At 37.6% G+C, this 13,919-nt stretch overlaps 2 protein-coding genes across 2 annotated transcripts; one reads left to right on the top strand and one right to left on the bottom strand.

Annotated features, from left to right (window-relative positions):
• Positions 1 to 6: 6 nt before the first annotated feature.
• On the bottom strand, positions 7 to 602 carry LOC103155557 (E3 ubiquitin/ISG15 ligase TRIM25-like). The gene has a single exon (XM_016663653.1). The coding sequence runs from the start codon at positions 600 to 602 to the stop codon at positions 78 to 80; it is 525 nt and encodes a 174-aa protein (XP_016519139.1). The 3' UTR covers positions 7 to 77.
• A 3,901-nt stretch (positions 603 to 4,503) lies between these two features.
• On the top strand, positions 4,504 to 12,511 carry LOC103155550 (glutamine synthetase-like). Its single transcript, XM_007577268.2, has 8 exons — positions 4,504 to 5,103; positions 5,291 to 5,478; positions 6,806 to 6,980; positions 8,870 to 9,031; positions 9,102 to 9,248; positions 10,113 to 10,240; positions 11,168 to 11,367; positions 11,976 to 12,511. The coding sequence occupies exons 3-8, from the start codon at positions 6,812 to 6,814 to the stop codon at positions 12,271 to 12,273; spliced, it is 1,104 nt and encodes a 367-aa protein (XP_007577330.1). The 5' UTR covers positions 4,504 to 5,103; positions 5,291 to 5,478; positions 6,806 to 6,811; the 3' UTR covers positions 12,274 to 12,511.
• The last annotated feature ends 1,408 nt before the right edge of the window (positions 12,512 to 13,919 follow it).

Genomic DNA, 13,919 nt, shown 5'->3' with positions numbered 1-13,919 from the left:
CTCTCCTCCAGCTCTCTCTGCCTCTCAGTCCTTTCTGCTGCACCTGGCACTGTTTCATGGTCTCTATGTTCATCCATTCAACAGATGAGACAGATACACTTCTGATCAGTGCGGCAGAAGACCTCCAACAACCTATCATGCTTAGAGCAGATGTTCTCCTGGAGGTTCTTGGACGGCTCCACCAGCTTGTGTTTCTTAAATGCAGCTGAATCATAATGAGGCTGAAGGTGTTTCTCACAGAAAGAGGCCAGACAGACTAAACAGGACTTGATGGCTTTCAGTTTTCTTCCAGTGCAGGAATCACAGGCCACATCTTCAGGTCCAGCATAACGGTGGTCAGCAGGAGCAGCTTGGAGTCCAGTCTTCTTCAGCTGCTCCACTAAAGCTGCTAGGATGGTGTTTTTCTTCAAAACAGGCCTTGGTATGAATGTCTCTCTGCACTGAGGGCAGCTGTGGATTCGTTTCTGATCCTCTTGATCCCAGTGACCTTTAATGCAGGTCATACAGTAGCTGTGTCCACACCGAGTCGTCACCGGATCCTTCAGTAGATCCAGACAGATTGAACAGGAGATAGTCTCTCGGTCGAACTGATTCTGCTCCATTTCTGCTCTCAGTCACAGTGACTGTCTGAGTTTTATTTTATGAGAATAGAAACTGGTTTACCTGATTTATGACTCATGTTTCAGTGCAGAGAGGCTGCAGCCAATCAGGTTCACCCAAAGCAGATCTTGGTTACGCCTCAACCTTCAGATCCTAAAAATAATCCTGCCAATGTTATACCCAAAGTTTTATCAGACCCTGAGGTTTATCTTAGGTAAAAAAGACAATAATTGATACAAATGGGCCCAACTGTTAATTAGAAATATACTGAATAAATGAAACATGATTGTAAATAAATATTATTAAAGAATATCAGGGTTTCCCCCAGTGTATTATAAGCCTGGCGGCCCGCCATGCTTTACTAGCCCCGCCGCCAGGCTAAACGTTGCTTGTTTACGTTTCTAGAAAAAAAAAATTGAATCTTTTTTTGTTGTTGTTGTTTTTTGTTGTTTGTCTTTAAAAGCCGGGCTGCAAGCATCTCTTTTGCTCTTAGCATTTCACTAGCAGAGCAGATTTATTCCTTAAGGATAGGTTTATACTAGATAGGTTTATAGTTTATGCATTTAAACCCAACAGTGCATGAACTAATCACACAGCTGGCGCCTCTGCGCTTTGCCTCGCGCCTCCTTTCACTCAAACTGGACTCAGGCTGACCTGTATGGATATTTACATCAATCTACTGTGAGGAATTATGGTCCTCTGGAGAAACTCTAGGTAAGAGTTTAAAACCCGCCGCGTTAGCTCTGGTTGCGCAGCTCCATGTGAACCGCAGGAATAACTTGTAGTGAATTCAGAGGCGCGTTGTGGAGCGTTGAGAATGATTTATCTTTGTGAACGAACAATTATATGCGTCGTTTACATCTCAACACGCTGCCCAGCGTGTGGCTCTGTGTCTGTCTTCCCTGTAAAGTTTATGTCTGTGGTCCCAGTTGGCCGGACCATCTGTGGATAACGAGCAGCGCTAACCTGATCATGCAGGTTCAGCCCGGTGAGGAGCTTTAACGCTCTCCTCGGAGTCACGCATCACGCTGATTTTATACAATTTTATTATTATTTTTCCCGTTACACGATGCATCAAACCATATCAAATGCGTTGTCTACTTAGAGTTAATACGCGCGGTGCAGCCGCACGGTGATCTGAGAAACTCGTCCCATAAACTCGACCAACCAGAATAGTTTGTGACGCTTATTAAAAACTCAACAGACACGAAACGGAAGAGCTACTAAAGCCACATTAACAGCATTGAATTAAATCTCCCATTTGTTGTGCATCTCTACGTAGTGCAGCAGATTTAACTCATCATGCAGGGCCGGTCCAAGGCTGTATGAGGGCTGGAGCAGAATCTGACTTAGGGGCCCCTTTTGTTGTTAAAAATATCAGCACCTCTAACAGCTTCTGTGTTAGATTTAGTGAAATATGGGAGAATGGAGTAGTTTAATTGGCCAGCCTAAAAAGCAATAAGTTATAATTGCAATTTACTCATTTGTATTTGTAAATTCAAAGATTAAACTCACAGCATCAGATTGTTGCTATGGTAGCGAAACAATCTAACTATGAATATTGTTCTTTGAAGTTTTACAAAGTAAACTTGCCAGCTCCTTAAAATGCTGCAAGTTTTAAGGAGCTTAAAATGCCAGCTCCTTAAATTAAATTGTTTTTAAATGTTAAACAATTTAAAATAATTAAATGGATGTATGCCTAAACAATTGAATAAAATTTAACAGCATTGATAATCTCAATAAACAAATGTTACATTTATGTATCTGTGGTGTGTTTTAAATGATTAGCATTTATGGGGCCCCTGGGGGCCTGATGGAGCCGCTGACTTAATTTGGATTAAACAGAAGTGCAAATTGGTTGTTTTTAGACTAGTTGTGGGTTTAAATAGCATTTCACTGGAGAGCTTTTCCCGTAACATATAAATTACACAGTAATACTTTTACATTTCCTGTCAACTTAACATGTTTTAATTCAAAAATACGGTGGACCGACTCGACGCCCCGACCACCGGGCTTAGCAAGTTTTCTGGGGGAAACCCTGGAACATGATTAAATATTACCATTTATGCACATGCACTCCTCCATTTCCAGATTTTAGATCTGTGTGGACATGATCCCAAGGTGAAAATTTCAAACCCTCCATGATTTTTAAGTTGGAGAACTTGCAAAGTCGCAGGATTTTCAAATACCTATTTTCCTTTGTATTTTGGAAAATTATAGTTTAAAGTATTATCATTCTTGGGGCTAAGTTTGACTGAACTGTGCAATATTGAGGTGCAATTTTATTTACATTTAACATATAATAAATTGCAGCATTGTTAAAAAAAGACATGAAATTAAAAGTTTCAGACTTTGGACTTGAGGATAAAGACTTGAGTCTTCAGTGAATTTTGCATAACACCAACTTGGTCCAACCTCTGAATCAAACACAAACGTCTCGCGCTAATGGAGGAATGCCTTGTGGACTTTTACCAAACACAAAAAGAAACTGGTCCTATTGACGCTCCTCCATTTGTTTAGTTTTTGTGAGGAAGGAGGTTGTGCTCAGTGTCTTCTTCAGAGGTTTTTGTGTTGTTACCTTCAGTGGTTCCTGGTGTAGCGCCACCACAAGTGAGGAGGTTAACAGGTTCTTCAATGTGTTTGGTTTGTTTGACACAATGCAGTCTGAAAATGAATCAAATGTTGCAGTTTCTGTTCCCAATCAAACTGAATCTACTGGACTACCAGGTGTTAAAACACCCTAAGTATAATAACTATGTACAAGAAAATACGTAGATGAAACAGAATCACAAATGATTTTGGTGAAATGTTTCTGTGAAGGGTAAAAGCTCAGAAATATCGAGGTGTGGAGAAAATTCAACTGGAAAAACTTAGATTTTTTTCATAACCCTGAAGATTAGGAAGAAGATTTGTGTCCAGTCTGTGGTCAAATGGTGAATGATAGTGCATCATAAATGCAAACAAAGATTAATTTCTAGTTCAGTGATTCTTAGACTGACAGATGCTTTGTAAGTGTTTTGTTCATTCTTTTTGGACAAACATCAGATTGTGTTTGATCATCAGGCTCCGTATAAATGCCACCTGTTTCAATTTCTTTTATTGAATACATGAGAAAGTTGAAAATAAGAGAAAATAGGATTTTAATCTGTCTATAATCTTGGTGTCTTTTCTCTGACAAACATTCAAATTAACATGCTAAAGGAAATATTTAAGGACCCTGTGAGTCAGAGAGGGACTCACAGGTTAATAAAGCTGTAATTATCTGCAGCATAGAGAGCAGGATTACAGTAAATGGCATCTCTTCTGACAGGAAATCACATGAGCGAGTCACCAGTCGTTCTTCAGGATGAACTGGGTTAACTAACCACTCCAGTCTCTTTGACTGAGACATGCAGGATAACTCATAGAGTGCATTCACATCAGACCTGCTTAGTCCACTTTAAACAAACTCCAGTTCATTTGCACCCAACGTCTGGTTTGTTTGTAGGTGTGTGAATCAAACATCTCTCTAAAAGTCATTTGGCTTGTCAAATGTCTATCCAGTTTGCAGGTGTCCATTTTGGAGGAACGGGCTCTTCTTTTCTTTAGTGGTGCTTGATGGACTCCCCTTCTTACCAACCAGCTCCCTTTCATCTAACGGTGATAGTTTGGCTCTTTTTCCAGATGGTCACACATGTGAATAATCTGGTGATGCTTCAGTGTCCAAATAGCTCCAGAAGACTTACCAAGCATGTGTCCAGTTCTCTTTCTTAGACCACCCCGTTGTTTTTGGTTGATTGTTTAATCCAGTCAATGAGAAAGCAGCTTGGTTTTTACTCGGGCCGCACCAATTTATTAGTGCTGATTTCCTTAAATTTGGGAGATTGGTGATCGGCCGATTTTTACCTACGAAGCTTTTCTTATCCACTGATCTTGTCTAGCTTGGCAAAGGTCTAAGAATCCACCACTGTCCTCTTTTTCTCTCCGGTGAGAAAGGTTTGATTGACAGACCTGCCCACCAAGTTATGCCTGCACGTTTTCAATTAACAAAAGTGACCCCAGTGTTGCCAACTCAACAACTCTCTTGCTATACTGAGCAACATTTCAGACAAAAAAATTGGTGTCGGCTAAAATCGGAATCGGCAGGTTTAGCTTTTTAAAAGATCAGAATCAGCGATCGTCCAGAAAACTGCAGTCAGTGCACCCCTAGAATGTGTGAATGTATTTGTACTTGGACGTATAAAGTCACCCAGTTATTAATTGTAATGCCTGTGTTGAGTGGTGTTGATTTTATCACGTTGATGTGGTTTTTCCTTCTGCACCTCCACCTCTCTGGCGTCTCGTGTGACTTCAGCCGTTTTTCTGACTGAGTCGCTGGATTTCTGTCCGCCTCGTCTCTCTTCACAGCTAATCTGACGGAAACTGAACGTCCAGCAGCTTCTGCGCTCTAATTGTGTTCAGTGAGCTGCGAGACTCTCAGCTCAGCAAACAGCAGTCGCTCGGCATCAGCAGAAGGCCTCACAGGTTTGGTGCTCGTTTTCGTCTCTCCTGGGTTTTATCGTCTCCTCCGCTGTTCTTATCAGTTAACTTAGCTGATATCAGTTTGAAGTTTTTGTTTGCTTTTCCAGCTTGTAGGAGTCAGAATTACAGATATGTGTTTTTGTTGCATCAGATAATTTTGTTTTACCTCTGACTGACTTTGATTTCCAAGAAAACAACCAAATGGGTTCATTGGCACTCAATGAAAAGCCTGTAACTCCTCCTCCACCTGCGAAGAGCCTCTGAAATGCCATCCTGCAGGAAGTTTAAATACCTTAAACAGGTTTGATCTGATCAGACTCGACACTCTCTCGATCGACAAGTACATCAGAGACTATACCTGGAACCACCTGCCATACCGTAAGTGCAAGTGTTTTAGAATAAATGTAACATAGAAACCAAACTCCTGCTCAGTAGGGTTACTGGTGGATTAATAATTTCTAATTTTTGGTTTGAACCTTTGATTTACATGTAAATTTGGGAATTTTGTTGAATATGTAGTTCAGTAGTTAGTAAATAGTTGGAGGAAAAGAGAAACATAGACATAAATTTCACAATATATGAACGTAATGTTGGGTTTGTCCTGATTTTGTAATATATTGGAAATGTTCACATATGCTGATGACACACTGACTTATATTAGAGCCCACAGGCTGGTGTTCACTGTCTGTTGCTTTTAATCCTGTTCAGTTAAACTTCTGAGACAGAAAATCAGTTTCAAACTCTGAGTAAACAAACCTTGTTTATTTCAAAATCTAAACTTTTCTTGCACAGATTTATGTTGAAGGTAATCTTTTAGTTGGGTGAACATCTTTATTTTGACCTGATTGGACTATGAGGCGTCCCACCAGAGTCCTGACCTAAATCTGAGAAAAACTGCTAAAAATTATGACAAGGAAGCCTTCCAGGCTCAAAACTTAAAGCTACTTATAAGGATCTGACAGATTTAATGCAAATTAACAGTTTTCTTTTGAATATTAGGAAGAAGTTAAATTATTTTCCACATCCAATTTTTGTTTAAAATATAAATAAAATTAGAGACTGTGAATGTTTGGCACTTTATAGATGTGATTCTTTCTGTCTGGATAATTTTCCAAAGTTTTTATTTTACAAATATGTTCTTTGTCTTTTTAGACCAAAATGAGGCTTGAAGCTAATAAACTGTCAGATTTTATGTTGTTTTGTGATTAGTTTGCATGTTTTCCCCCCTGTAAAATTGTTTTAGATTTATACTTTACAAAAGCTGCTTTTAACTCCTCTTGATAAAATCCAATTATCTTCAGGAGAAACCATAGCAGCAGCTAAATGTGGTTGTATGAAGTTGAATACAAATGCATGCCACACTTTTCAGATTTTTTAATTTATATTTTCATAAAATACGTATAATTGTTCTGTAGAAATATGCACCATTTTATAATGATCTGTCTGTTGAACGTTTTTTTGGTTATAGTGACACAAATTGGCTGAATTTTATGCTTAGAATTACTCATAAAAATTAAGAATATGTCTATTTAAATATCTCTGGAGGGGTTTCTCAGTGAATTGGAAGCAAAAATATGTTTGTGATTAATTTAATTTGATGAAAATAAAAATGATCCATGTGTTTGTGTGATCCATGTTGTGAAATAAAGAAGCTGATTGGAGGAATTGGTGTAAAAATGTGTTGGTGAAACGTTTGTGGCTGCAGGAAACCATGGCGTCTGTGTCCAGCAGCTCACTGCTCAACAAGGCGGTCCGGCAGCAGTACATGGGCCTGGGCCAGGGTGGGAAGTGCCAGGTCACCTACATCTGGGTGGACGGCACCGGAGAGGGGCTGCGCAACAAGACCAGGACCCTGGACTCAGAACCCACCTGCATCGAAGGTGAACATACAAATAAAGTTATGTTATTAATAAAACAGCCTCTTTAAGAAAAGCAAATATGTTAAATACGGGCTGGAAGTGATGAAGATAAATAAAAATGATAAACATTAATTAACTCATTAAGGTCTTCCTGTACGATAATTATATGATATTTATTACAATTACAAAAATGTATTTAAATAAATTATTAGGCAAGTTATGACAGCATATGTGCATATTAAAAAAGATATCTCAAAAATATGAATAATTCACATATATAATGTAATGTAATTACAACGTATAATATAAAAACACTGTCAATGTTGATCTTTCTAAATTATAAAGCTTGATAATTGTTTAATTTAGAACAGTTAGAAGAAATTATTAAAATAAAAATAATAAAATCAAATCATAATCGTAAAAAATAAAAAAAGTAACTGATCAGAAAAAGTACAAATAATAAAATAAATCAGGAAACGATCTCTAAAGAAAAAGATTAAAATTAGTATGGAAAAAACCAAAACTATTATTAAATTTATTACAATATGAAATTCATAATTTATTTACATTTTTTAAATTTTGATTTAAAAAATAATTTACAGTATATAATTTTACTTTTTTTACTTTAATTTGTTGATTTTATTTGATAGTGTAAAAAAATTATATATATTTGTCAAATATATGTATTTCTAAAATTACCCTAAATTTTCCCAGCTCACTCTAAGAAGTTAGATTATATCTGATCAGAGGTTAAACAAACAGAAACTTGGCATCATCTTAATAAAGTAAGAGAATATTTTCTCCTGTCATTTTGCACGTTTTACTGGAAACTCAAGTCACGTTTAATGAGAAAATTTTCTGCCGCGCCTGTCAGACAGCCTTGCTTTTATTCTGTGGGAATGCAGCTCACATATTTTATGGTATGATGGGAAGCCGATTAATATTTTCTTTTCAGTAAATCTGAACGCATTCTTTCTGCAGCATTCTTTCTTTTTTCTTTCTCAGTTGATCAGAACATGAGATAGCAGGATTTTATTTTTTCCCGTGACGTCAACGCCGTGGAGAATGTTACAAATCCAGCCTTTTGGTCATGCTACACTACGCGTGTGAAACTCGAGGTCCGGAGGCTAAATCCAGTCCGCCATAGTTTTTGACTCTAGAGCTGTCAGGATAACAGTTTGGCTAAATATTATTTTATCAATCAAATCGAAGCAGTTTTGATTTGATTTCCGTGGTAGAAAAACTATATGAAACTTGGAGGTGTAGGGATTGTTAATTCAGTTCACTGTGCCACAGCAAAGGGAAAATAATGCAGAAAACCTTTGAACAATAACTGAAAACCACTTTTTTCTCTCGCTCTCTGTTGCCATAGCAACTGACAGCAACGCCACTTTACGTTTCAGGATTCAACACCAAAAAAAACACTCAAAAGTTTCCCACACAAAGAACATTCAGTCTCTTACAGTTTTATGTTTTCAGGCTGGATTAGCTCCCAATGCTATTAGCTAGGCTAACTCGGTGGCAGTTTATTAGCTCATTTAAATACCTGCTCTATTGATGATCTGTCAGAGTTGGTGTTTATGTCGCCTTATTTTATTTTTTAGCTGACATTAAACACATAGAATTTCACATCACATCTACATGTTAAGGTTGTCATAGTCAAGCTAGCATAGCTGAACTGCTTCCCTCTCCCTCACAATGTGTTTTCTCCTAAAGCTTTTTCTTGACCTTGTTATCTTGATGTTGGTAATTAGTACAAAGCACTTTTATATACCAGGTGTACATTTAAGATTTAGCACGTTATGTTGACAGCTTAACAGCTAAAACCAAAGCTAGTCATCGTTCGCTAGCAGCTTTTTGCCCTGCAGCAGGGTGATGGGGGCGTAACGCTTTTCTCCTCTCCTCATCAGAAATCCCAGAGTGGAACTTCGACGGGTCGAGCACCTACCAGGCCGAAGGCTCCAACAGCGACATGTACCTCATCCCAGTCCGCATGTTCAGGGATCCCTTCACCCTTGACCCCAACAAACTCGTCCTCTGTGAAGTCCTCAAATACAACCGCCTTCCTGCCGGTACGTCCACCTCCGCTTACATTTGGAGAAACGAGTTGTGCTGCGTTTCATTCGGTTCCTTCTCCTCCAGAAACCAACCATCGCCACAGCTGCAACCAAGTGATGCAGCAGGTGAAGGATCACTGCTTGTGGTTCGGCATGGAGCAGGAGTACACCCTGCTGGGGGTAGACGGGCATCCGTTCAGCTGGCCTTCAAAAGGGTTCCCAGCACCACAAGGTGAAGCAGCGCTCCAGAGAGCTGCAGGGAAAAATATTCACAATTTACATTTATTTTACTGGGATTTCATCATGTTTTAGGTTAAAATGTGTTTATTTTATGGTTAGAGTAAATTATAAAGTCAAAGTTCCTCTTTTATTTTGAAGAACAAAGAAAAGCTTAAAATTTGCACATTAAACAGAAGTGAGTAGAGGGATAAGTAAAAATAGAAAGTATTTGGTGAAATGTCTATTCAGGTACTAACTGATCAAATTATCAATCATTTAATATTTAAAATTTACATAAACTGACAGACCAAAATACAAAGTTAAGTGGATTTTTTATTTATTTTAAAGACCAAAATGATGATAATTCATATAAATAACTAAATCAGGCAAAATAAAATTTTCCCAAATCAGTTTATTTTAGTAAAAAACTTCAGAAACTTAAAATAAAACTGCAGGTGTGTGTCTGTGTCTGGTGGAGTTTTGGTTAAAACAGTTATTGTTTGTCATTCAGTGGGTAGAAAATCTTAAGACATTACAGAGTACAGATACTTTAAAATAAAATTACCCAAACTACAGCGTAGTAAAAGTACTCCTAAAAGTATTTTTTTTTCTAAAAAGTTACTCAAGTAAATGTAACTAGTTACTGCCCAACTCTGGAACTATGTTATTTTTTAAAATCAGTGCATCTGATTTGTTTCACATTCACATCTGTCTAAAACGAAACGGTCAAAGCAGGTACCTCATGATTTTCTACGGGTAAAGAAACAAACTTTCCAACATTCCCGATGTTACAAGAAAGGAAAAAATAAACCAAATAAATATCTTTCCATTTTGAGCCACTTTAGTTTTACAGATTTAGTTTTTCCTCCACCTTAAGGCCCGTATTACTGCGGCGTCGGAGCGAACCACGCGTACGGACGGGACGTGGTGGAGTGCCACTACAAAGCCTGCCTCTACGCCGGCATCCAGATCTGCGGCACCAACGCTGAAGTCATGCCGTCTCAGGTAGATCAGCAGCCTGTAGAAACAACCAAACTGAATCATCGAAATGGTTCCTTTAACTCAGGGGTGTCCAAAGTGCAGCGCGTGGGCCATTTGTGGCCCTTGGATTGATTTTGTGCGGCCTCCCGCTACAATTCAAAAATGATACCAACTGATGTAGATGGAGACTGTTAATTTGTAATAAGGGTAAAATTATTATTGAGATCATTTTCTTACAATGGAAAATGTAAAGAAGAACAAAACGTGTTTGTGTTTTTATAAGCAGCCATGTTTACCAAGACACTTTTACTGAAAAGATGGCTTTGACGTCCCCACATCAGGTTTAATTTAATTTATTAAACTTGACTAAGTATAGAAAACGTTTTAAAAGAAAGTGACCCAAATCCTGTTCTTGTTTCTGAAAATACATTTTTTCAGTCGAGCCCAAAAGAAACTGAAAATGTGCAAAATTTATGACGGTGCATAAGAAAAAAGGAGGAGAAAGTTTCCAGCTCAAAAACCCGGAAATTTTGAGATTAAGCTCAGAAACCTACAAAAACTTTCAAACTCAGAAAATTTCTAAAATGTGAACATTCTTGACATTTTTCTAGAAAATGTCTGAGATTTTTCAGCTGTTCAAATTCACAAATGTTTTTGACATTTTTTCAAAGAAAATTTGAGAAAATTTCAGATTTTTTTTTCTAGCAAATTTCTAACTTTTCAAACTCTGAAAAATTCCCAATTTTTTCCCCAGAGCATTTCTGAATTTGTGGGAAAAAAAAACTTTTTTTTGTTTTGTTTTTTAAATCTACATAGGCCCTAATTCACCAATCTAAAAATCCCCTTCAGGTTTTGAATGTACAATAATAGATTTTAGGTTGTTGGTGTTTTTTGGCACTACTTTCACTGTTTTGGACACTCCTGCTGTAACATGACTGTCTCCCTGTCCAGTGGGAGTTCCAGGTGGGTCCCTGTGAAGGCATTGAGATGGGTGACCATCTTTGGGTGGCGCGCTTCCTGCTGCATCGTGTGTGTGAAGACTTTGGGGTCGTCGCCACCCTGGACCCCAAGCCGATAACAGGCAACTGGAACGGCGCAGGCTGCCACACCAACGTCAGCACCCAGCAGATGAGGGAAGAAGAAGGACTGAAGTGAGTAGATATTTATAAATACATGATTTTTATTTGCTTCATCATAAAGCTAAATATCCCTTCATTGTAACAAAAATGGGTTCATGTGGGGTTTGGAATTGATTAAAGTGGTGTATTTGCTTATAAAGAGCTGTAAAAACACAAAATCTTACAAACTATTTTTAGTCTAGTTTCTAATGCAAATATCTTAGTACACTTAAAATTAGACAAATCTAACTTACAGATAGCTTTTCAGCAAGAAATAGGAGATTTTCTGTCAATAATTCCTTAATATTAATGAAAAAGTTCTAGTTCCATTGGTAGACTATTTCACTGAGCCGTTACCTAGCAACCCCAGCCAAGCCCAGCCTGTGACCTAGCAACCCCAGCCAAGCCCAGCCTGTCACCTAGCAACCCCAACCTGTCACCTAGCAACCCAGTTCTAGTTCCATTGGCAGATTATTTCACAAGACATTTTTTTATTTAAATGTGCTTAAAGTAGGTTATTACTTTAGATCTATGCAGAATTTTAATTTAATTAGCATGAACCCCTTTTAAAAGCGCAAACATCTTCAATTCCGACTTAAAAATAATGAGTCGAGCTCTTTCTTCTCTCCCTCTCCTGACAGGTACATTGAGCTGGCCATTGAGAAGCTGGGCAAAAAGCACAAGCAGCACATCGAGGTGTACGACCCGCGCGGCGGAAAGGACAACATGCGGCGCCTCACCGGTCTGCACGAAACCTCCAGCATCAACGACTTCTCCGCTGGCGTGGCCAACCGCGGCGCCAGCATCCGCATCCCGCGGCAGGTGGGCAAGGACAAGCGGGGCTACTTTGAGGACCGCCGCCCTGCAGCTAACTGCGACCCCTACACCGTTACCATGGCAATCGCTCAAACCTGCCTCCTCGATCCAACGGAAGAATAGAGCAAGATAGAGGAGTTAGCTTAGGCTGCTTTCACACTGCAGAGTGAAGGGAGATAAATGTGATTGTTTTTGACTTACGGGTGTTCAAAGTGCCGTCATTTTGTGTGGCCCCCATCTGCATTTAAAAAATTATACAAATTTGGCTGATAGATGCAGACGGAGACTTTTAATTTGTAAAAAGGGTAAAATGATTAAGGAATTAATTTTATTACAATGGAGAATGTAAAGTAAAACACAAAGTGTTTCTGTTTTATAACAAACCATGTTTACCCACAGACTTTTACTGAAAAGACGACCAAATTAGCTTTAATTTAATTTAGTAATGCATGATAAACCCACCTCAACATCAGTATCGGCCAATATCAGTCTTTTTTTTTTTAACATATTGGTATCGGTCTGAGTAATAAACAACCAACATTTATCTTTTATCCATTTCTGGTTGGGAGTTTTTTTTCAAAGGTGTCGGAACAAAAGTGAAATGTAAATACTATCAGTTATCAACCACAAAAGAAATATTGATATCGGATATCAATATCAGCCCAAACTTTTGTATCGATGCATTCCTAATTTAATTTATTGAACTTGACTAAATATAGCAAATATTTTGGGAAAAAAAATCACCCAAATCCTGTTCTTATCACTGAAAATAAATATGTTTAATCAAGCCAAAAAGAAACAGAAAGTTAGATGCTTTAAGTACAGCAGACATGAAAAATCTACAATGTTGTATTCGAAGAAGGAAAAAAGGAGGAGCACGTTTCCAAAACAAAACCTCTGAAATTTTGAGTAATCTCAGAATTTCTGAATTTTTTTCTAGCAAATTTTAAACTTTTCAAACTGAAAAGTTTCCTCTGTTTTTTGGTTTTTTGAAGAATGTTTATGAAAATTTACTCCTTTTTTTGTTTGTTTTTTAAAATACAACCGTAATATGCCTTCGTAAAAATCTCTAGTTTTGGATCTATAATAAATATCCATTTTGAAAAAAAATCTGGCTATTTTATTTGCTTAATTTTAGGTTGCTGGGCTTTTTTTTAGATAAAGCTTTTAATGTTGATTTGTCACATAAAATACCATTAAAATGAATTGAATTTTATTATAATATGATAAAATCTGAAAAAACTAAAAGCTGAGAATATATTTAGAAAGTTCTGTCAGCCAAAGAACACTAAATATGTTTAACCTGACCCCAAATAGACAACAACAGTGAAAAAGAGGCATATAATGAATATGAAACAATAACAAATTTCATCCAAACGCAATGAAAAAACTTAATGGTGGCAAAAATGCACAAAAATCCAACAGAATCTAAAGAATAAGAAGAAGAAAACAAACGCACTAGTCAAACTTGAAGCATGCAAAATAACTAAAACAGATGCAAATGATTAATAAAGAGGATCTGAAAACAAAGATGCAAATCAAATGAGCTGTAAAGTGGATTTGAATGGACACAATGAGAAACAAACGCATGAGAACGAGTAGAAATGTAAACAGAATTAGATTTATTCATTGTTTTAGTGTCTCTTCAGGTGTCTTTACCTCACAATCCGTCCGGGCCTGTGAGCCATTTTTGTTTTAAATGTAAATGTAATCATAGAAGAGCTTGAATTAGACATTTGTGTTTGTATCACTGTCACAATATAAGTGTC

Source organism: Poecilia formosa, unplaced genomic scaffold (assembly GCF_000485575.1).
Source record: "Poecilia formosa unplaced genomic scaffold, Poecilia_formosa-5.1.2 Scaffold435, whole genome shotgun sequence".
In the NCBI taxonomy this organism is placed as follows: domain Eukaryota; kingdom Metazoa; phylum Chordata; class Actinopteri; order Cyprinodontiformes; family Poeciliidae; genus Poecilia; species Poecilia formosa.
This window is presented reverse-complemented; position numbering and strand designations above follow the sequence as displayed.

Coding starts and splice junctions, on each gene's coding strand:
- LOC103155550 (XM_007577268.2), top strand. CDS start 6,812: ATGGCGTCTGTGTCCAGCAGCTCACTGCTCAACAAGGCGGTCCGGCAG. Junction 9,249..10,112: donor AGGGTTCCCAGCACCACAAG/GTGAAGCAGCGC, acceptor CTCCACCTTAAG/GCCCGTATTACTGCGGCGTC. Junction 10,241..11,167: donor CTGAAGTCATGCCGTCTCAG/GTAGATCAGCAG, acceptor CTCCCTGTCCAG/TGGGAGTTCCAGGTGGGTCC.
- LOC103155557 (XM_016663653.1), bottom strand. CDS start 602: ATGGAGCAGAATCAGTTCGACCGAGAGACTATCTCCTGTTCAATCTGT.